This window comes from Setaria italica, chromosome VIII (genome assembly GCF_000263155.2).
Source record: "Setaria italica strain Yugu1 chromosome VIII, Setaria_italica_v2.0, whole genome shotgun sequence".
NCBI lineage: Eukaryota > Viridiplantae > Streptophyta > Magnoliopsida > Poales > Poaceae > Setaria > Setaria italica.
This window is the reverse complement of record NC_028457.1, coordinates 34,335,756-34,358,831: the sequence shown is the minus strand read 5'-3', so window position 1 is coordinate 34,358,831 and position 23,076 is coordinate 34,335,756. Positions and strand designations below refer to the sequence as shown.

The 23,076-nt window shown below is 43.5% G+C and overlaps 2 protein-coding genes and 3 non-coding genes across 5 annotated transcripts; 1 reads left to right on the top strand and 4 right to left on the bottom strand.

The window, feature by feature from the left end:
* Positions 1-3,128: 3,128 nt before the first annotated feature.
* LOC101772662 (BTB/POZ and MATH domain-containing protein 1) lies at positions 3,129-4,217 on the bottom strand. The gene has a single exon (XM_004980703.1). The coding sequence runs from the start codon at positions 4,215-4,217 to the stop codon at positions 3,129-3,131; it is 1,089 nt and encodes a 362-aa protein (XP_004980760.1).
* Positions 4,218-4,879: 662 nt separating this feature from the next.
* On the top strand, positions 4,880-5,506 carry LOC101772260. Its single transcript, XM_004980702.1, has one exon. The coding sequence runs from the start codon at positions 4,880-4,882 to the stop codon at positions 5,504-5,506; it is 627 nt and encodes a 208-aa protein (XP_004980759.1).
* Positions 5,507-13,732: 8,226 nt separating this feature from the next.
* On the bottom strand, positions 13,733-13,804 carry TRNAP-AGG. Its single transcript has one exon. It is a non-coding gene; the product is annotated as a tRNA-Pro (tRNA).
* Positions 13,805-15,308: 1,504 nt separating this feature from the next.
* On the bottom strand, positions 15,309-15,380 carry TRNAP-AGG. The gene has a single exon. It is a non-coding gene; the product is annotated as a tRNA-Pro (tRNA).
* Positions 15,381-16,208: 828 nt separating this feature from the next.
* TRNAP-AGG lies at positions 16,209-16,280 on the bottom strand. The gene has a single exon. It is a non-coding gene; the product is annotated as a tRNA-Pro (tRNA).
* Between the last annotated feature and the right edge of the window lie 6,796 nt (positions 16,281-23,076).

The window sequence follows — 23,076 nt, the reverse complement described above, 5'->3', positions numbered from 1 at the left end:
ACAGGAACAATCCATCCCCCGTTTAGTGACTCGCATAAGGGACGAGGCAGCCACGTGGGTGTCGGCAGGTGCTGTGCACCTGGAGCGGTTTTTAGACGCCGCAAGGCGTAGTTGAGTGTATATAAGGGCGTTTTTTCAGCTTATTTTTGCCAGTGAGCTAAGTTCGCATCGCGCGGCATGTAATTTTTTCTAATCTGTTCAGCCTTCAGGCTTTCCGCTTTATTAATATAGCGGCAGCTCTCCTGCCAGCTCGTTTCAAAAAAAAAAATCTCTTGTTCACTTACCAGAAAGGAAACATCGAATGCTACGCTAGTGAAAAACAAAAATTAACCACATTTCCACATGACCACTTGCGAGTCAAGTATCATGCATCATATACCTTCCCGTCGCGCAGCGCAACGGAAAACTTGGCAAAGCACGAGCAGTCAAGGTGGTTGACGTCCAGAAAGTAGTCGGACGGTTCAATGTAGTGCGCAAACGAGCAGCATCTCTAAAAAAACCACACGTCCGGAGAGCGCAACTACGGAGCGTGGTAGCGCTCAATGCCGTGCTCGATGGACAGCAACAAGCCAACAACGCACAGCAGCCGGCAGCCACCACGTCAGTTAGGAGGCGCACGATGCCTTCGTAGGCTAATTAGGGTTCACTACCCCCTCGCCGATGATTAGAATTTATAAAACCATCTAATGGGCCAGACTCTTGGGCCAACTGGACCGGACTGATGCTCTTGGGAGTATATACGGAGCAAGTCCAACATTACATTCACACATAGGTTAATTTTCAACCTATGCGTAAAATTTTTAACCTATCTGAACGCAGCCTTATAGGAGTGGTAAACTTAGTTATTGCAATATAGGAGTAATTCATATAACGAGTGAAAAATATTTTTAATTTATTAAAATCAATATTTTTGCCACACGAAACACCACCACCTTATTTTCTCCGGATACAAAACCAAACTGCTATAAATCCATTCATGGCGGTGCCCAGAAATCTTTCTACTCTAACATTCATCATGGCCACGCACCCCTGGCCTCCGGCGCCGGCATCAGAGGCGACGGGCTCGAGCTCTGCTGGCTCTTATCATGCGATGATGAGCAGTGTATGCAGATGCACCTCTTGTCACCGTCGCAGAATCCGCTGACGTTGCCCTCCTCTTGGCACCGAGGTTTACACAACTCGCAGGAGGAAACTCTGCTGGGGTAGAACGTGCAGCCGGGGCCGCCTATCTGCGAACCAGCGTCGCAGCCTAGTGTGGCGTACACAAGATGGAGTTCTGTTACAAGACTTGAGATAATACGAGCAGATAAAGAATCTATCTCTAGATACTCTAGAACTCCTATTTGAATACGCATGCAAGATATCCATGTCTCTAACACTTATGAGCATAGGAGGGTAGAAGAAGAAGACGAGGAGATGCAGATGCTTGTTACCTGACGGCAAAAGGAACGACAGCACTAGGACAGATGCAGCTGCAGCTACGATCATCTTGCAAGCCATGGTTGGGAAATTTACTCTCTAGCTCTCGATCAATGGATCTGACTGGACTGTAGTTAGCTAGGATGGATCGCTTATTCGCTTGGGTACATGGATTTTTATAATGTAGGATCACGGTATGTGTCGTCATATTGGTTGAGTATTGTATTGTATAAAGTCGCATTTCTTTGGCGACCATTGAATGCAGACCGTTTTAATTTCTAATGTTGTAACCGTCTGGTTACATTAGGACCAAACTAAGAGCAGCTGGATTTGGCAGCTTTTTATTTACTACTACTTTTATAGAGTCCTGCTATATAACTTGCCATACCTCTAGAGCTGGCATCTGATGTAAACTTACCTGCTTAAAATGAAGCCAAACCTTTTAGTGCTGTACGGAGTATTCAAATTAGAAGAAATTCATCAGCAAGGAAGAAATAATTATTACCTTTTTGGGTAGAACCATTCATCAGCAAGGAAGAAATTGTTGGCGGAAATTGAGTCCGAGCAAAGAATTTTTACCGGATTTCACCTTTATATTACACTTTACTACCTGTTCACCAAAGCTTATACATCCTATATGTAATACCACGGATAATTCCTAAAAACTCCTCAATGTTTGTAAACCTTTTTGAGTGAGAAAAGAGGAAAGATGAAATGATCCTGTTGGCCATCATGACACACAACACACAAATCCACTATTTCCAGCAGTATAAACTGATCAAAAATTTAAATAAGAATAATCTGTCGGATAATTGGCTGTGAGTTAGCTCCCTTATAAACCATATATAATTGGACGTAGCAGCTGGATCTTGGAGCCAATGGATAGCAAGCTACATCCTGCAGTTTCCACGCGAATATCAATCTAACTACCAAAGGATTTTCAATCCCAACACTATGGCTAGAACGTTTGCACACAATTTAATATGCTGCCACGTAGGACCTTTTGCTGATTTTATAATAGCATTAAAGAGGAGCGAGAGGAAAATGCAGAAAATTGGGTCTCATGCAAGCAAGCAACTCTATTTCCTGTTGTGAAATAAATCGAAGCCAGGCCTTTTACTGCTGTCTGTATAATTGCGTAGAAATTGTTACCGTAGAGCAAATAATAGTTACTAGATTTCACCTCGATCTATGCTACTTTACTATCGATCTGTTCACCATATAAATGGATTCCAGTTTTCATTCTAAAAGAATCCTAAAAATAAAACACCATATAATTGGATTCCAGTTTTCATTCTAAAAGAAATCCTAAAAATAAAAGTCAACTTGACCAATAAAACATTTTTATAAGCACCAATAATATATTTGAACTAATAGTACCATCAACAAAATATATTTAAAAATGAAAATATATTTCATCATGGACTATTATAACTTCTACAATGATGACCCACTTTAAATAGTTGATATATGTGACAATGTAGCATAATCAGTGAATTTTTATTTGCGTACTAAAACATTCTATGTATTTCATACGCATCAATGATAAATTATTTTAGCAATCTTTATAAAACTGTGAGACCGTATGCTTACAATTGATCAGAAATATAGTAGCTACATCAAGCAAAATTTAGCATATATATAATACAAAGAAATAATTATAATTCCAAAATCTTGCTAAATCTTGCTACCTGCAAGATTATAAGAAGTCAGATAGTGACCTTTGCAAGCAACTCCTTGAGGACGGATGGACAACTATTCGTCAAGTGGTCAAAGGCATCAGTCCCTATGGCTGCATTCAGGTTGTTACCAGACATGAGAAACTGAAAGCACGCCTTCTTAAGGCCGTGACGCCCATGTTGCTCGGCCAACGTCAGTATTGTTCCAACAGTGGTTGTATCAATGTAGTTACAAAGCTTGTCTTCACATATCAGCTTTAGCCTCTCTAGACTGTATCTGTCTGCCGCCACGAGTAAATGCTGCGCCATGACCATGGCTGCACCCTGGTCTATCTCAGGCAGGGAGTCAGTGTACACAAAGTGTAGCAAGGCCTCGAAAACTCTGGCTTCCATGTCGTCGATGCGAACACACTCCGCGGCCTTCTCCTTCATCGGGCTGAAGAACTCTGCCATAAAGACCGGCGACCGAGCCACCAGTATGTTCCTGTGCGCCGCAAACGTCTCGCCATCGACCACAAACGTGATGTCTGCCCCCTTTCCACTGGATAGGAGATGGCCAAGATCCTTATCAATGTTGGACGGCGGCACAACAACGAACCTCTCGGCGGCCACACCTTTGTCTTTATGGATCACCTTCAAGACGGTGATGTCGCACCTGACGCTGAAACAGTCATCTATAATGCAGCCGGAAAGCTCCAATGTGAAGCTCTTAATAAACCTGTCGATGCCTCTTTTCTCGATCATGGTAGCGAAGAACTCGCTGCTCTTGCTGTACCCTGGCACCGGTTCTCCGTTCTCGCCAAGCAAGCTGAACCTGAACCGTGCCTTGACGACGTCCGGACCACAGGTACTGGGATCGATCTTGAGATACAAGGATATGCAATCACTGTTATCGTAGGAATTGCCATTAGGGTAGTAGAGGATGGACCAGCGATGGCCGGCGGCGGCGAACGTGGCGGCAGTGATGAAGTCGCCATAGACGACTCCCTTGGTCTGGGAGTAGCCATTGACGGTGAGCACGTGTGATCCGGAGACTGCCTTGGCGACCAACTCCGACGTGCCCTCCGGCGGGGCGATGCTACGACTGGCGGCAGGTGCCCAGCCTAGGGCAGCCCACATGCTCGCGACCTAGCTTGCACTACGTCGTCGGTTTCGGCGGCGGCGAATCAGTCGTGGGATCGAATCATCGAAAGGGTTTTATGTGAGATCACAGAGGGAGAAGGAACCCCAAGACGACACGTTACATGTCCGATCTGTATACGATATAGGTTTTGTGCAGCAACGTAACCAACCTTTCCAACGAGTCTAACACAAACGAGTCCTAGGTGATCATAATTGTACTCATGTAAATCTCTTGGTGATTTTCACCATTTATAAACACGCAACAAATAACCGGAGCAACTCCAAAAGTATCCTAAAAAATTCTTCCTCAAAATTTAGGGGTTTTTCCAAAAAAATTTCCCCCAAAAACATATCAGTCCACAGCAGATCGCTAATAAATAGTTCCTAATATTTCAAACACAGGTCACGTCATCGTATTGGGCCCATCGGAAGGGACGCGCGGGCGTACGGGAATCAGAATTGGGGGAGGAACGCCAACGCTAAAATATACGCGGTAGCAGGCTGTTTTTTAGCGTCGCTAAAAAATTGGGGAAGGTTTAGGTGGATTGTTGGAGTTCATTTTTTCTCTTTTTTTTTCTAAAAAAGGTATTGGGAGTAAAATTAACAGCCTCTTGGAGTTGCTCAGGCAACTACGTATCCTCCTTCCTTACAAACGCAACATGAGCGACCAGACGACCGGCCACCGCCGCCAAACCTCGCCGCTGGACGACGACGACCTCCTCGGTGAGATCCTCGCCCGCGTGCCCCTGCAGCCCTCCTCGCTCCTCCGCATCTCCATCGTGTGCAAGCGCTGGCAGCGCCTCGTCTCCGGCGAATGGTTCCGCCACCGCTTATGCGCGCACCACCGGAAGGCGCCGCTCCTCGGCTACTTCCACCTCAGCACGATCTTCAACGATGTCGTGTTCAACCCGATCATGGAACCCCCGGACCGCATCCATCCCCGGCGCTTCTTGCCGGGACGCGCCCTCCCCGCCGCCGGGCAGGACATCGAGCTGCTTGGCTGCCGCCACGGACGCGTCGTCTTCACCAACATTTCAGCTATCACCGTCTTCGTCTGCGATCCTGTCACCGGAGGCTATGCCCGGTTGGCCGTCCCGCCGGAGTTTCCCAAATTGTTCATCAACGGGACGGTGCTCTGCGCGGCTGGCGAGCAGGGCCACGTGCACGGCGCCTGCCACTCGAGCCCCTTCAAGGTGGTCATGGTGTCCATGTTCACAGAAGACCGTCGTCCGATGGCCTGTGTCTACTCATCGGACTGGCCTGTGGGGAAATATCATCCGGCATGATGATCGTGATCATCGATGGAAGATTGTTGGCTCCAGCACCCTTATTGGCCATGCCCTCTGCTGGTTGATTTCCTCTGGAAGCCAGGATGAGGATGAGGATGGTTACATTCCTGTACCTTATGGCGTACTTGAGTTTGATTTAGATAGGAATATACTAACTATTACGAAGGGACCTCCCATTAATCATATGGTCGGCTGGGGTCAAATCGTCAAGACAATCGATGGCCATGTTGGCTTCGCGACATTGCTGTACCAGACATTGGGGTCGTTGCAGGTGTGGCATGGGAATGTCAACTGCAGTGATGTTGCTACATGGATATGATGCTTTTTAAGACAGCAGATCTTCACAGTATCTTTGGGCTTCAGGAGATAAGGAGACATGGTATATTTGGGTACGATGAGGATGATAATGTAATCTTCATATACTCCTATGAAGGAGACTCCCGTTTGTTCATGCTTCAACTTGACACGATGCAATTCAAGATGCATTATGAAACAATAGGAAGAAGGTATCCTACTATGTGTCACCCTTTCAGGAGTTTCTACACTGCAGGTGATTCCTCATCCTTGGTCCTAACATTGTAAGAGAAACACCAACCTAATTATTTTTTTCATACATGGTAGCTGGTCTTAACTCTTTGGAGATACCAACTGAACTGTCACAGTCGAAACCTCAAACCTAGTTACCTTATTGTATTAAGATCTTCTGTAGTGGTTTAAAATTACCCACCGGTACTTGGTACTTTTATCTGTGATTTTTGATTTTTATCCACCGTCTGATCTGAAAAAAATTAAAAAAAATAAATTTACGAACTATTTTTGGTACTTGTACCACCAATTAGGTAGTCCTGGGTATTTCTCTTTAGGTGCTTCAATGTACTTCGTTTGTTTCCACCGTTAAGTTTCTCGGGATGGATAATTTTCATTTTTTCCAACCATTCTAAAGTTTCTCTATTTTATTCAGAACTTTATCTAGTTTAATCTTGCTATTAAATCATTTAACTGCATACTCCCTCCGTTCGCTTTTGATAGGCATATGTTTTGATGGTCTTATTTCAGTCCAACTATCCATAAACTTAAAATAGTTGTCTTGGGTATAATGCGTGACTCTACATTCTTCCGACCAAGATTGGCTACATGGCCATCAAGAAGTTTAGACTTTAATGAATCGCTTGTTTACGAGGACTAATTAATAGCATTTAATAAGTATGATGATAGGTGGGATTATTTTTCTAGGTCACTGTGCCATGAGAAAATAGTACTATCAAAAGAGAATGGAGGGAGTAATATATAACAGGTTTTGTTTATTCATATATTTTAAGATTGTATTTTTGTCACTTGTTGGCGAGCCCTACTGCAGTTCGCTAGCCATGTATACCACACAAAAAATAAGGGCGAGTTTGGCAGGGCTCCTCGTGCGGAGCCGGAGCCGGAGCCGCGGAGCCACTTTTTTGGGCTCCTCCATGCAGACTAAAACGGCTCCGGCTCCTCCCAAATGTGCCAAAAAATGGCTCCGCGGTCAATGCCGTTTGGTGCGGCTCCGGCTCCTCCGTCCTTCGGTAAGCGCACGGAGCCGGAGCCGGAGCCGGAGCCCTGCCAAACTGACCCTAAACAGAATCTCTGGTCTCCAATTTTTGTACAGCGTATGAGTTTGCACTTGTCTAGGTTGTCTGTTTGACATGTTTCCTTTTGTTATAAGATCATTTTTTCTTATGAGATTTTTTAGGGTTTTACAACAGTGCAAGCTTCAAGAGCGAGTTAATTTTCTCAAGTTATATTTTTCGATTTAACTAACTACAATAGTTGCCTTCTCTTATACATTTCCCTTTTCTTCAGAACTGTTATTAATCTTGCTTTCAAAAGGTAGTGTTATTAATCTTCTGATTTCTTATGATTCAGGGACAGCCACTGCAGGTGGATGCATTGGAGATGAAATACTTCATGAGTCATAAGATTCTTTGGGTTTGGTCTACTCATGTGTCAATTTGGGCAAACAGGTAAGAATATCATGTAATATAATTTGTTAGATCGGTACTATGCAATTTTTATGGAAAATATCTTGCAAATTGTGGTAGTCGCAATCCGCGGGCTAATTTTTCATTCAGCCATATAGACTCAAGTTGGGTTTAGTTATCTCAGAATAAATAAGCTGAAAGCCTAATGTAGTTCATTTTGTCATTACTAGCATCAGTCCCTCCAACCACACCAACAAAATACAATGTGTGAATTATTAAAACTAAAAAGATTTAGAGGATTTACTTTGGTGTCATCGAAGATTTATCAGATATTACTAGGAATGTAATGTCTGTTACAGAGCTGTTTATTGTTGCCCTGATCATCAGTCTGTAAACACGTGTTGTTGATACACTATGTTTAAGCCTCTGTTATTCTGCGTAAGAGTGGTTCTGTCTGTATTAGGTTACTGACAGATTGACAATTTTGTGTTCTATACAGGTGAAGAAATGGGAACTTCAGTTCTACCACCAGGACTAGCCCATTAGTGAGGGGATGACACAGGAACCAAACTGAAAGCTTGTGCTCGAGATATGGCGGATCTAAAATACATAGACGGTCATTATACTTGTTAACTTGTTTTAAATTTAGCCATCATACTTAGTAAATCATAGTCATTAAAATTGCTTGACTCTATCGATACGGCCATTAGCACTTTAGCGATACGTATTCCGATGACATGTTATTCAGCGTGGCCTGGTTGAGTTTTTTTTAAAAAAAAAACACATATATATTTAAGAATTGCTCCCTCTTATTTGACTTATTTAACGACAGTAGGTCAGAAAGTGTCGTCGTCCACCACAGACTTAGGCCATGTTCGGCAAGGTGTATATTTTAGCTTCGACTTCACCTATTTTGCGCAAATCGAGACGTGAAGTCATCTTTTAAGTTAGGATAAAAATGAAATAGAAGCTGGATAATACTTTTTAGCTTCACTGACTTTTGCTTAATGGGAGAAGCCCTCCTAATAGCCCCTTAAACTTGCCATCCCACCCCTTTACCCATCTCTGCATCCCTTGGGGGCCGGAGCGCTGCTCCAGAGCCGGCAAGATATGTGTGAGCTTCACCAAGAGGACGAGGTCGAGCTGCTCCCGCGTTGGTGATGAGCTTCACCCACGGACGGGCCGGGAGCCATGGTCAGCGAGGGATAAAACTCTTCTCAGTCCTTGCGAGCCCCGCTGTTTACTTGTTTTCCTGCCGTCGCTGCTCGCATATCTCCTGCCAACGAAAATCACGAGTGCTTCGATCTTATTATCAGCTTAATAAAGAATGTGGACTAAATATCGAGAGGGTTTCTTGGAACCCCAGGACAACACGTTAATCCTCATCCGCGTTCCCCCGCAACCCTCCTCGCTCCCCGCGCGTCCCTGGTCTGCAAGCGCTGGCGTCGCGTCGTCGCGGACCCGTGGTTCCTCCGCCGCTTCCGCACCTTCCACCGGATCTTGCAGTTGCAGGTGTGGCATAGGAATTGCAACTGCCACGACGGTGCTACATGGCTACTTTTTAAGACAGTTGACTTGTATGATATATTTGGGATTCGATCAGGAGCATAATGATATATTTGCGAAAAAATTCCGATCACATTTATGAAAATGTTCTTCTTGTGCATTGTTCATACGAATGAAGTTACGGAGGTACATGGTTGCGGCAATAATCATCATTTGCTTCTCCAATAGAAAAGTCAGCATCTTGAGAAGTATTCTCTATGGAAACTTCTTTTGGAAGCACGCCGGCACCCACAGCAAGGGGGGCCACCAGGCCACGTTCCTGCGCCCGCGGTCGAGGCCTGGTGAGCCGCCGGGCCATGCTTCTGGTGAGCCTGGCCGGTCCGAGCAGGGCACCATCCAGCCCAGATGCGGAGCCTCCGGCACCCCCAATCCCCAGATCGAGGTCAGCCACAGTCGATCCACTGTTTTCCCCACCCGGAATGGCCTCCCTGCGTGCCAGCATCGGGCGCCGGAGGGGATTCATGATGCCGGCGTCCTTCGACCTATGAGCACGAGAGAGCGAGCGCGACGCGAGAGGGTGCGATAGAGGGACCGTGTCCTTCTGGCTGCCTGCAGTGGTATTTTTAACGTAACTTTGACGAAGTTGAGGAGCAATTACGTAACCGATGAGGCTGACCTGTGGGACGGAGCCGCACGGAGGCACAATCTAGTATTTGTTTGTTATGCTTGACTACTTGAACTTACGAGAGTTTACCCTTCTTACTTCTTCCGTTCCAAATTACATGTCATTTTAATTTTTTTAGATTCATAAATATTATTGTGGTATGTCTAAGTGTATAATAATATCTATGAACCTATAAAAGTTAAAACGACTTATAATTTGGAACGGAGAGAGTAGTAATTACTAGCAAAATGCTCTTGCCTTACTAGGAAAAATAATAACTACCAATATGGAGACCAAATTGTCTATATACGAAAAACTCAATCATAGCCAACAAAACAAATACTCGACCATATAAGAAATGGTAATGATATAATACAGGTGTCCGGACGAGAACAAAATATCGGACGGGACCGAAACTTCTTTCCAATACAATTAACATCAAATTCACATCCAGTTGTTCTTATCCCTGCCCAACTGCCTCGTCTCGTCCTCCTGCTTGCCGCCACACGCGCGCGCCTCCTCTCATGGAGTCATCAGCCGCAGGGGGCCACACCCCTCCCTGCCTGTCGGCGGCGTCCAGCGGGGCCTCGCCTCCACCTCCGCCTCCCTCGCCGCCAAGGGGGTGGCTCGCCGGTCTCATCTCCGATGCTGGCCAGATCCTCGCCGCCATGCTCAGGCCTGAGCCCTCCACTTCTGTCTCCGATGGGAAGCACATGGCAGGGCCTCGCCTCCACCTCCGCCTCCCCAGCCGCCGAGGGGGTGGCTCACCAGCCTCGTCTCTGGTGCCGGCCGGATCCTCGCTGCCGTGCTTGGTCCCGAGCCCTCCGCTTCCGTCTCTGGCTCCATCACCTCCGACGCCGCGTCGGACGGGGGCTCACCGTCAGCGTCGTAATCCCCGACCTCGTGCCGGCTCCTAGACCCTCGCAGCGAGGGGCACAATGGCAGCTGCGGCACCGGTACGCGCATCGGTTGTGATCCGTGTCTGGGTATCTGGGTTGGTGGTTCTGGAAGCTGGATTTTCCATGTTGCAACATATGAATTTCGATGTTTTAGATATTGATTTGTCATGTTGCTCTATTTTCTTAATGTAACCATACAAGAATTGAGATGCTACAAAAGAATGTTTGAGATGTTGCAAAGGACAACTTTTGATGTTGCAACGGGTGATTCGGCTGAGGGGTTAATTTTTTTTATTTTTCCTTTTGATGATGTACTTGTTGTTTTGAAGATGTTGCAGTTCTTATTTATGAATGTTGCGGTGTCACATTTTGGATGTTACGGTGTAATATTTTGGTTGTTATTTATCATGGGCTGAATTTTCATTTGGAAATGTTGCATGAAACATGCACTTGATGTAGCAGTAGGGATTCTTGGATGTTGCAAGCGTTGTAGATGCGCACAGGTGTTGTGGATAAACGTATCGTCTGATGTTGCATGATTGATTTTCTGAGATGTTTCAATGTTGCAATAGTTGGCTTTTGTTGTTTCATCTGTCAATTTTTCATGTTACAATATTTCTTCCCGTACGAGCTCAACCCCAACTCAACATATGATGATTTTTTGGAAATGTTGCATGAAACATTGTTCAATGTTGCAGTGGGAATTTTCCCTCACGAATGTTATGTTTACATTGTGCTATTTTTTTGCATCTTTTTCATGTTGCAACCATAGATTTTCGATGTTGCAGCTTTTTTGTTTTGATGTTGCAACGGAATGTCGGATAATTAGTGGTATTTATTGTGGTACTACTGTAGCCATCAGATTTAAAACGGATGGTGATGCATGCGTCCGATGGGAGTTGCTCCCACCGGACGTCCAGGCGCTAGGAAGCCCTTGTAAGAAATCAAATATTGAGGGGCATGCTTACAATATTTCCTCACTCCAATACGGGCTAGATCAACAACCGACACGTCAACACGAGTTGCTTATGAATGGAGCTACTTCCTCCGTCCCTAGAACAAGTCATTCCACAGGTTACAACTTATAAAAAAATAAGTTATTACACTCAATTTGATATTTGATTTGTGTGTGTGCACATGGGTATGAAGCAGTCAATTAACGTCAAATATAGTTGATAAATAGGGCAATTGATGTTATTTTACCTCCTTATTAATCTGTTCTAAATTTCTAGGACGTTAATAAATAGGGCAATTGATGTTATTTTACCTCCTTATTAATCTGTTCTAAATTTCTAGGATGACTTTTTTTGGGACGGATGGAGTAGTTAAAAATACATAAGTTTACTAAGAAAAAGATGAGAGAAAACAAGACAATTATTTTAATTTAACTTAACTCAGAATGGAAACAAATTAGGGAACGTATCTGGTGGAAATCATCTACCCCGTGCATCCTCTGGAAACTATCAATTAAGATCACAAGATGCTAATCCAATGGTGGGATTATTTTGGCCACTTTTCCGAATCCCACATGCAGCCATACGCTGCGTTTCCCCCTGCACCTCTATCCCTATCTATTGGTTTAGCATCTTATGATCTTGATTGATAATTTCCAAAGTTACATGGGGTTAATAGTTTCACCATATATGTTCCCAACAAATTAGCAGCAAATACTATCAACAAAGAATAGCATATCATTAGTCACCACTTAGTTCCTTGGTCTTCGACGCTTGAAACAACTTATCTTCTCGTCAGTGCTCGACCCGCAATCGCCATGAATGGGCACCTAACGGCTACTATCTAGCTTGTGGAAGCCTAGATTAGAGACCCAATAGGTCCATCGCGTGGTCACCCTCTACCTCCTTCCCTGGCTTCTTCCTCCCGACACGCCACCACCCCCGCCCATCCTCCTCCACCCTAGGTGGCGACTACCGCGCCACCGCACACCAACCGCTGCTGCTCGCTCGCCCGTCCTTCCTAATCCCACGAGCATGCCCCCCATCACCAGCCCATCTACCTTGCCTCCACCGCCTCCGAACCCCAACCCTAACCCCGCCGCCGCCTCCACCACCACCCGGCTAGTGGCAACCTCATCGCCGGCCGCTCCCCCCCACCTCCCACACCTCCGGCAAGGAAGTTGCGGAAGCGCTCGCGAGCGGCGGTGGCGGTAGCGCGTGAGCAAGCTGGAGGAAGCAAGAGGAGGAGGAAGAGATCGCACGGCTGATAGCTTGCACACGAATCTCAAAGCAATTGAAGCTAAGTTACTTTCTGGTTTCCGGAAGCCACGTAGGAACCTGGGTGCTTTCGTATGCTGAAAATCTATATAACTTCTAGAAGTTTTCTTCTTATTAGGCTGTTAGTGTTTGAGATGCATGCATGCAATCTGCATCGTCAGGTTCTGTCCCCTTCCACCCTAACTCGAGCAAGCCGGCACCGCCGCCATGTGTTTCGCACGCCGCGGGGCCTCCGCGCTCCTCCCTGCTGCTACTAGCGCGCTGCCTATCATCGGCCTCCGTGCGCGCCTTTGCCGCCGGGCCTCCCCGTCGCCCGCCGTTGGGCCTCCGCGCAGCCCGCCGTCAGCCCCGCACGCGGCCTCGCCGCCGCCTCCTGCTCGTGGGGCCTCGCAATCAGCCCCGCGCGTGGGGCTCCGACGCAATTTCCAACGCCAAAGAAGATGAATTTTCTTTCTAAAATGTTGGTCTTTCCTTTGGACAATGTTGAATCCATTGTATTGAGATGTTGAAATAGACGATAAAAATGTTGAATGTGTTACTTCTTAGACTTATATTATAGAAAATGTTGAATCTATTATTTTTTATGTTGATCTAGTCTTTAAAAAATGTTGAACTTATTTGGTTGAAATATTGATTTAGAATTCGAATTTGAGTCTAATGGGCTTCAAAGTTTAGTAATCTTAATTAACTAGCTTCCACAAGCCATATACTGGAAACATGCCTTCTGAAGCCCATGGCGGCAACCTTGCCGGATGACCCAGTGCCAAATAGTCGCTCCGCTCCGTCTTTCTTGAACAAAAAGTGAACAAATGGGCCGACACGAGCATGGCCCAGCCCAATAGAGATACGGTCCCCACGATAGACGGGGTGCTCCTGGGCCACAAACATAGCTTGCCCGGGAACGCACGGTACATTACTGAATTACCGGCGTTGCGGAGGTAAAAAACACCAAAAAAGTTCAATCGTTCGGGGGGGCATTCCGAGAATTGAACTCGGGACCTCTCGCACCCTAAGCGAGAATCATACCACTAGACCAAATGCCCTTCTTGTTATGCGCTTTTTTTTTTCACTTATTTGTTTGATCTGTATAGTATGTCGATATTCCATACAGACATTCAAATTCAGTGCCTGCACCTGCACCCCTGTGCCCATCCTGGCCTACGGTACATGCTGAGACACTAGGGTGCTCAAGACTCACATAGAACAAAGCAGCCTCACATGCACACAACACATGAGACTGAGACAATGTGTGTGGTCCAGAACCAAAACCTCATCTTCAGGGCTCAGGCCACTGAGGACCATCCAGATCACTGAATTTGCATTGCCATGTACTGCAAAAAAAGTTTCACATTGGGGATTCCAAGAATTGAACTCAGGACCTTACGCTCCCTAAGCTCTACACATGTCTGCAGGTTTTCAGAAATGAGGAGGGACAACAAGTTCAGATGATTTACTTTTATCTGATGTGCGGGTCAGTTCTACAGTAATACTGAATAGACTTCAGACTCTCATAGATGTCCACAACGGCCATGTATCAATCACAGAAAAGAACTCTACTTTGATTTAGTCAAATGCAGTAGCAAGCATCAGTTAACTTGCTTAAGTTGACATGAAACTGAAGGAAGACTGCAAAGTGATACTGAGAAATGGAATTGCAGTAAAGGCCTTCTGCAGCTTTTCGTTGCAGGTTCATCACCAGCATAACTGATGCGCCATCACATACAAATGTGAATGGCACTTCACAAATCTGGCAGTATAGGACAGTTCTTATGCAATATGCTATTGCCATGTACAGTTAAAAGATCATAAATCTTAACTCTGTTAATATTGTGACAGTTCTGCTAACAACATGTTATTACAGTCAAACAGGTGGAGATACAGCACCTGCGTGGAGCCATTGACCATGCTAGTTTTACTGCAGTTACAGGTATAAGCTTAGCTAAAACCTTTCTGGCCTACGCTTTGTTCCACTTACTTCATTGACCATTTTTGGAGCATTCTGATTGCAGTTATAAGTATATGCCTTGTGAAATTTGTGGTCCACTCATTAATCTGTCAATTTGTGAAGGTGATCCATAGTCCATACTCCGGAGTCCAGATGCTATACTCATAATCTTAAACATAATCTGTATGTAACTTCTAATTCTGCCAGATTCAGAGGGTGAAATCCAAAGATGTATGATGCCAAGGTAAGGCATACAGGAACTGCAGCTAAGTGATCACTGACAAATTTCTGTGCTGAGTGCTATTGTGCAACATTCTAGTGAATCATATTCCAAACAATATTTTTGTAGTACATGGATGTTATGGCAGTTCTATCTGATCTAAATCCATTTTAGTATTTGATATGTTATTACACTCTGTAGTTAACAGCTATTTCACAAACAAATGTACAAGGTCTGATGTGTTACTTGAGATTCTGTTTTCCAACATACCTTTACAGTCTGAATGTGGTCCAGATTCCACTGTCCAGACAAAATTCCCATAATACAAAGACCATCCAAGAACACCTGTCCTTCACATCAAAATGCAAAAAGCTTTTCAGATTGGGGATTCCGAGAATTGAACTCGGGACCTTACGCTCCCTAAGCGTACATCATACCACTAGACTAAATCCCCAACTCTGTTCTATGCATATATCTGCAGAATTTCAGACAAAACACAGGTGTCAAATTTACAAGGTTTGCATTTATCTGTTCTGTCTTCTTAGGGCTAGTCCAGTGGTAAATGCTCCATTTATTCTGTTTCGATGGCATTGTGGGAGCAATGCAGGCCTGATTCAGAATACAGAGTGTGTGTATTTTAGGAAATGAAATAAAACTACATAATATACGTATTGTCAGTGTAATTAATTTATAACACCTATGCATTAGAAATAAGAAGGCTCATGACCAAGATATTCTTATACCAATAAATTCTAAACTACAACAAAATTCGATTAAATATGGTGCAGCTGTATATTGACAATGCGAACATAAATCAAGTTTGCACACTGCTAGTTGATCAATAACTGAATGATACTGCGTGCAAGTTTCTATTGCTGAATTCAACGCCATAAGCATAACAAAGAGTTCAGGCACGTCCAAGCGAAGATATGCAGAACAATATCAGCAATGCAAGTTACTTCTGTTCCACAACACCATTGTAATATATTAGTTGTATTATGGTTCTATCTAATAAAATAAAGTAAGTTCATTGTTGATATGAAATATTCTTAACTTATATGGCCTTCAGTTTGGACAAAAAAGAGCAGTAAATTGACTACACCAGTCACCTTCTTATGCAGGTATAGTCTGAGCCTCTGAGGCTTTGTGAGGCTGTGTCCTAAACCTTATCTTCACATGCTGAATGTGGTTCAGATTTCATTGTGGGGACCTAAATCTCCTCATCTCAACATCATCCATGACCATCTGTCCTTGCCATCAAAATGCAAAAAGCTTTTCAGGTTGGGGATTCCGAGAATTGAACTCGGGACCTTACGCTCCCTAAGCGTACATCATACCACTAGACTAAATCCCCAGCTGTGTTCTATGCATATATCTGCTGAATTTCAGACAAAAAAAAGAAGATATAAATTTACAGGCTTAACATTTATCTTTTCTGTCTTCTGAGGGCTAGTCCAGTGGTAAATGGTCTATATTGAGTTTGTGTGATATTGCAGGTCAAATTGTGGAAGCAATGCATGGCTGGTTCAGAGAGGAACAAGTGTATATCTATAAAAAGAACTACTTCATCTCAATATCATCATATAGTAATTACTTTATAACACCAATGCATTAGAAATAACAATACTCGTGCATGACTAAGAGATTCTTATGCTGATAAGTTCTGGACTGCATCTGAATTCAGTTGAATATGACGCATCACACATAGATAAGTTCACAAAATTTAACATAAATAAATCTTGTAGACTTCTATTTGATCATTATCTGAATGATAGTGTACCAGTTTCTATTGCTGAATTCAGCAGCATAAGGAAAAACAAAGACTCAGTCAGCTATCCCTTATTGGTAGGTTTTGGACTACTTCTAACTTCAGTTAGATATGACACATAGATGTCAGTTAACAAAGTTCAATATAAATGTACTTCTGTTGCTAATTTCATAAGTAGTGTTCGAGATCACAAGGCTAGAATGTCTTGTGCTCAACACTGAGTGGACACCACCGTCCAGGTATCTGTTGCTAAGTTCAGCAGCAGAAGCAAAACAAAAGTTCAGTCACTTATAAGCAAAGATTCCGCTGAACAGTTTAGACAATGCAAGTTAGTTCTGTTCCACGAAACTATTTTCATTTGTTAATAAACTAAATCAATTTCATTATTGTGACATATTGTTTACTTTTTTTTGATAAAAAGGCATTAAACTGATTATAACAGTTACTTTCCATACTAAGGCGGTCTGACGCCTTCTGATGTTGTGTCCCATACCTTATCTTCAAATCCTGAATGTTGTGGTCCAGATTCAATTGTCCTGACTCCAGGCCTAATTCTTTTTCTTTTTTTAAAGAATGTCCTTCCATCAAGATGCAAAAAGTTCTGATTCAGATTGTGGGATTCCAAGAATTGAACTTGGGACCTTTTGACTTTTGCTCCCTAAGGGAATATATTTACGTAATATGAACTATGTAACAAAACCCATTTGCTCCTCTTGCTTAAATGATTTGGCAGTGCTGCTGCCGTAATGTTCAAAAAGAAAAGGGATGCTAACTCTGGAATCAGCAGCCAAGCCCCAAGCATGTTTGCTTCCCTTTTCTTCAATCTATTGTCTGGTTTTTGGCCGTGGGATACATATGCTGAACTGAAAAGTGTGCTTAAGCTTTTGGCCGTGCGATACATGAACATAACACGTGGCTCCAAGTTCTGGTTCATCCCTTATTGGATATTTTGGAGTTAACTTCAAGCCTTCAACAGAATTTTGGCACGGTATCTAGCATATAAATCCTTGTAGCATATAAAGCCTTCAACAGAATTTACAAAACCATATTACTAGATTTTGATTTGATTACTCTGACAGGCAACAGACAAGTTGGACGTGTTTTACTTTTGATGTGTTTTCTCTGGCTGCTGTTAGGACTGACTGTTATCTGCGTGAACATGTTCAGTTCACTGGGGATGTCTCTGCACAGAACTTAACTCATCTCCTGCTTAACTAACCAAGACCTTTGCTTTGCCTAAAAAAACTCCACAACTTCATCCGACTCATCTAGAGATACTTTTGGGCCTTTCTTTCGACTTTTGATGGGCCTGCAAATCCCAGGTAAAGTCAACAGCCCACACACACTCACACTGGCTGGCTAATAGGAGGCGTAGGAGATCCAATACGGGTACATTTTCTTATTTCTGAACATCTGGTATAGAGGTGCCTGCCACTATCCGGGTCTGTCAACGCCAATAAGCAACAGTTTTATACTGACCAGATGCTGATTGTCTAGGACCAAATTGCCTGACTGTTTACGACCATTTGCAATTTTGCATGCTTGCAACAGTTTTGTAGGCAGAAAATACGATCCAGGTTAGATCCACCGACCATTCAGCTCATCCTACCATTCAATCGTTTCAGATCAATCTTTTTCAGATGAGATAAATACACCATGGGCCCCTTAACTTGTCTGGGTGTGCCAAATTGGTACATCAGCTCTAAAAACGCATTTTTGGGTCCCTAATGTTGATTTCTCGTTCACCGTAGGTCCAAATCGCCACGGTGTGGTGTTTTTGCGGATGTGGCGCCGCTAACGTGGCATCCCCGACGGTGGGATGCGCTGGAGCTCACCTGGTTGGTGGAATAATTGCACTTTGCCCCCTGGAAATATCCGCCCGTCGTATAACGCGTCGTCCGCATCGTCGAAGCGCCTCCGCCCAGCGGCTCAAGGCTCCGGCGAATCGGCAGCGAGGAAGGTTGAATCGCCTCCGCCTGGCTGCCTCCGGTCGGATTCACCCTTCCTTGTATGGTTTCCTCCTCTCCTCTACTCCCTTTCGTGTTCCTCTGTGGCTCTATTCTCCCCTGCCGCCTCTGCTCGGATCCACACCATGGCTGGAGGTTCAAGCGCGTCGGCCTCAAAGGCAATCAGTGCAGATGGGCTCCCGCTCATTATGTGCACTGATTGCGGATTGAGGAGGGTGATGAGGTGCACATCCCAGCAGAAATGGAGTCTAGGTCAAATCTTCTACTATTGCCCACTACACAAGGTGAGGATTCAATTGAATTTGTGCTTGATTCATGTTTTGAAGTTTGTTTCGTGATTTGAATTTGACAGATTGAAGGTTGCATTTTTGCAGAGGGATGGAAGCAGTTGTCCATTTTGGTACTGAAAAGAGGAGTACGTCGATTTTCTTGCTAGCAGAGGCCTCCTTCCTGCATCTGCAAGTGCATACAACAGAGCTGGGTCGATGATGGCAGCTGAATCAAGTATGGAGTGCGCTGATTCAAAGATGAAGGGAGATGTTGGCCTGGCTTGGCATTCTAATGCTGAAGGGAGGAAAATAATTGATAGCTATTTGTAGATAGGTTGTTGTTTTGCTCAAGGCATTATGCTTTCTTGGTGCGTGTCTGCTACTTGTGTTGTTGGTTCATCTGTTCAAGTGAAACAATGTGTACCAGCTTTGTAGTGAATTATGGAATGGAAGCCTTTTCACATCATCAAAGATAGAATTGCCTACTGCATTGCATAATCCATTCAGTAATGTCATAGTTTGCAGGGCATGAGTACATATAGAATCTGGGCTACCAGAAGGAGCAAAAGAAAGCTATGGTGTAGCTATTCTTCCCATCACTATACAAAATTAGGCACCAAAAGAATCAAAATATATCTGTGGTGTAGCTGCTGTACAATAGCATCACAGATAATAGTCAATTATTTTGTGTTGTTGTTGGACAAAAGCATACTTGGACAAAAGCAACATCACAGACGAATGACCAAAAGCAAGCATCAATGGACATGCTCTGATGGACCCTTCACAATAGATTTCTTCTTTGGAGCTGAGGCCTTCTTAGTAGTTGTAGTCTTTTCCTTGCTCATAGCTACCCTTTCTCTTCCTTCCTTTGTTGCTATTGTAGGTGGCACCGGTCTTGTTGATGGTAGATTGGAGATGATGAAAGCTGAATGTGGCAAAGGTTGTTCTCCCATTGATTTAGTCTGAGGCCTACCAAAAAAATCAAAGTTGTAGTTAGAGGGAAAGAAGATCACCAGTCAACAAATAATGGTTGGTACCTCAAGCACCATATGAGAAACCATTGTGTTGCTTAGTTGTGACAGTAGTGGCACACTCTCTTCATCATAGTACATGGAAACCTACAAAAATAATGTTTAGGGATGAAAGCAGTAGTGACTGAGAAATGTATTTTGATTGCAGCTTAACTAGTTACCTGAGAAATGTATGGATCATCATCTGTCATGTCTCCAGCTTGATGTGTGGAATCTTGAGGTGTAAAAGACTCATCTGTTGCACACTGGTCTTTCTTTCTCTTTTGACATCCAGCTCTGTTGTGTCCTGAACCTCCACAGTACCTGCAGTGTATGATGACTCCATGTTTTGATATTTTAGGACCATTTGGGCCTTCAACTTCATGTGGCTGCTTCCTTCTTGATTTTGCTAGCCTACCAACCTTATTCTCATATTTAGGTGGGAGCACATCAGAGGCATCAATCTTATACCAAGCACTCTTATCCTTGCATGGACAAATGATGTTAGCATAAGCCTTCATGTAGTTTTCTGAGGAGTAACACTCATGAACAACTGACTCAGGTGGGATTCTTTCGTGCCTCAAACAGGAAATGGCATGTAAGCAAGGTATACCGGCGAGATTCTACCTTCTACAGTTACAAGTCTTAAGGCTAATGTCAACAATGTACTCGTTGGTTCTCCCTTGCACATCAAAAATACCCTTCCCAGCAGGCAAAGCATAACATGTGTTAGCTAGTTCAAAGTTCTTCCTCAACTTGGTCCTAATCTTTGGGCAGATAGGACCTTGCCAAAGATCTCCCAGCTCTTTTTGTTTGTTATAATGCCTTGTCATCAGCTTTCTCTTAATTTGCTCTAACATACTTAATATAGGCATCTCCTTGGCAGCTAATATGTACTTATTGAAAACCTCACAACTATTGTTCAGTAGGATGTCACACTTGGGATAAGTACTAAAAAAATGCTCTAACCCATGTTTGTGGTGGCATCCTCTCTAACCACTTGTGAGCATCACTAATTAGAACCCTCATCATATCCATGTTGTTATTCCACTCCACAACATTGCTTGACCTAGCACAAGACCAAAGTTGGTTTTTCAAGTTCACACCTTTGTAGTGAATCTAAAAGTTGGAGTAGAGGTGTCTCACATAGAATCTATGCTCTGATTCTGGAAATACTTGTTGCACAGCTGGTATAAGACCCTGCATAACTGTGGTGGAACCGTCCAACTTAAACTGGTTTAAATGCGCCTAATTGCTGCCGACGCAGCAATTATCCGAAGCGCACTTAAAACAGTATAAGTTCGGTCGTCCGTCGAGTGTCCCTAGGACTCCTCGAAAGATCCACGTCGTGTCTCATAGCCATACATCAGGATTGTATCCGAGATGGGATAGCCTCAACAAATATTACATTTTTACATACATACAAGAGGTACGAGTTAATACAAGACATAGTTTGAAGCAAACTTAATAGTGCAGTGTTAGACAGAGTTCTAGGACTTAAAACATAAACGGTTCGGGTGGAGATGAGCATTATAAAACTTCTTCTAAGGGTATTGTGAGACTCATAACAATACCCTAGGGTTTCGGGGCTTCCTCCTCGGTGGACTCCTGCAGTGCTTCTGAAAAGATAACCACAAGGGATAACCCTGAGTACGGTGTACTCAGCAAGTCTTACCCGACTAACCAATATAATAGTTTTTCTTGGAAGTACATGATAGCTTTTTGGTGTACTTGGCTGATACATTTTTGCCGAAAAGCTTACTACAAGTGATGCCTTAGTTTTATCTTTTATTTGAGTTAAGTTGTTACCTAACCATTCTAGATGATGAGAAAAGATTAATTTCGAACAACAAGGTATTAAGTCATACATCAATCATTATCAGAAAGATATAACATTCATGAATTTATGCTACGATGCTCAACAGTGATCAAGTGCATTCATAACCGAGAATTGCGGCGATCTGGATCATATTACATCCTGCGGGAGAGTACCCTGATCACCAGTTATATACGACTGTCCAGGTCGTACGTAACGACTTTTCGATTAGCAAATTCAATGATTGGGAATAAGACTACCCGGACCCAGGGACGCACCCCCACATGGAACCCCACGTCTGGACCGATCACCATGTGAGTTTTAGGCTACGCCCCTGCCAATCTCCAGCACGTCAAGCGCGGGTACGAAGTATTCCCGATCAGAGAGTTTACTAACCTACTGGGTTTTACTGGTCCCATACCCAGTAAGTGATCAGATGATTATCACTTGATCAAAGGTTAAGACAACGAATCGGGCCTTAACCAAATTAATCTAGCAGACAGAACTACATCCCTAGCTTATGTCCGCTTCTCAATTCCAAGTCATCTTTCCATAAATAACATGTATGACTCAAAAGTTTTCCTTAAGGTTGGTAAACCAAGCATTTAAGCGACTAAGCAATTCTAGACTTGGGTTATCTACTAAAGGTTTGAACAAGTGGCAAAGATGTCCTTAAAACAAGGGATGATCATGCACAAGAATGGGTTTCAAGCAACTCCTAAACTTAGTGCATACATATAGCAAATAGCTAATTACAGGACACATGAAATATTGATTTCAAAATAATAGGTGTAATGCACCGGGGCTTGCCTTGTTCGCTTAAAAAGTTAGCACTGTCTGAAGGGTTGGCCTCGCAGGGGACCAGTTCAAAGATTTCCTCAAACTCCGAAGATCCTTCTGAATATTCCGAGTAATCTCCTTCTGGCGCTTCGGGGTCTATAGCACAACATATGCAGGGGTTAGGAATGTAAATTTTTGAATATAAAACTATACAACTTTCCTTCATGATAAAGTTGCAAGCCAACAAGGACTATACAATTTATCATGATAAAGTTGCAAGCCAACACACAAAAACTCGAAAAGATTAGCCCGCAATTTTTATTTCCTTAATTAACCTTACTTAAGGCCTTTCTTTTATTTTTGGAAAAGGTTATAATTATTTTCTAACTTGAAAACCTAATTTCCTATGAGTTAAGAATAATTTGTGATTATGAAAATGTTATCCCATATTTTATGCATTTTATAAAGATTAAGTATTTATTTAATTACCTTAAAAGAAAGGCATTAAATAAATACCCAAATTTTTTTATTATTTTTTCT

Excerpts from the sequence above, each read along its gene's own strand:
- LOC101772662 (XM_004980703.1), bottom strand. The coding sequence starts at position 4,217 with ATGTGGGCTGCCCTAGGCTGGGCACCTGCCGCCAGTCGTAGCATCGCC.
- LOC101772260 (XM_004980702.1), top strand. The coding sequence starts at position 4,880 with ATGAGCGACCAGACGACCGGCCACCGCCGCCAAACCTCGCCGCTGGAC.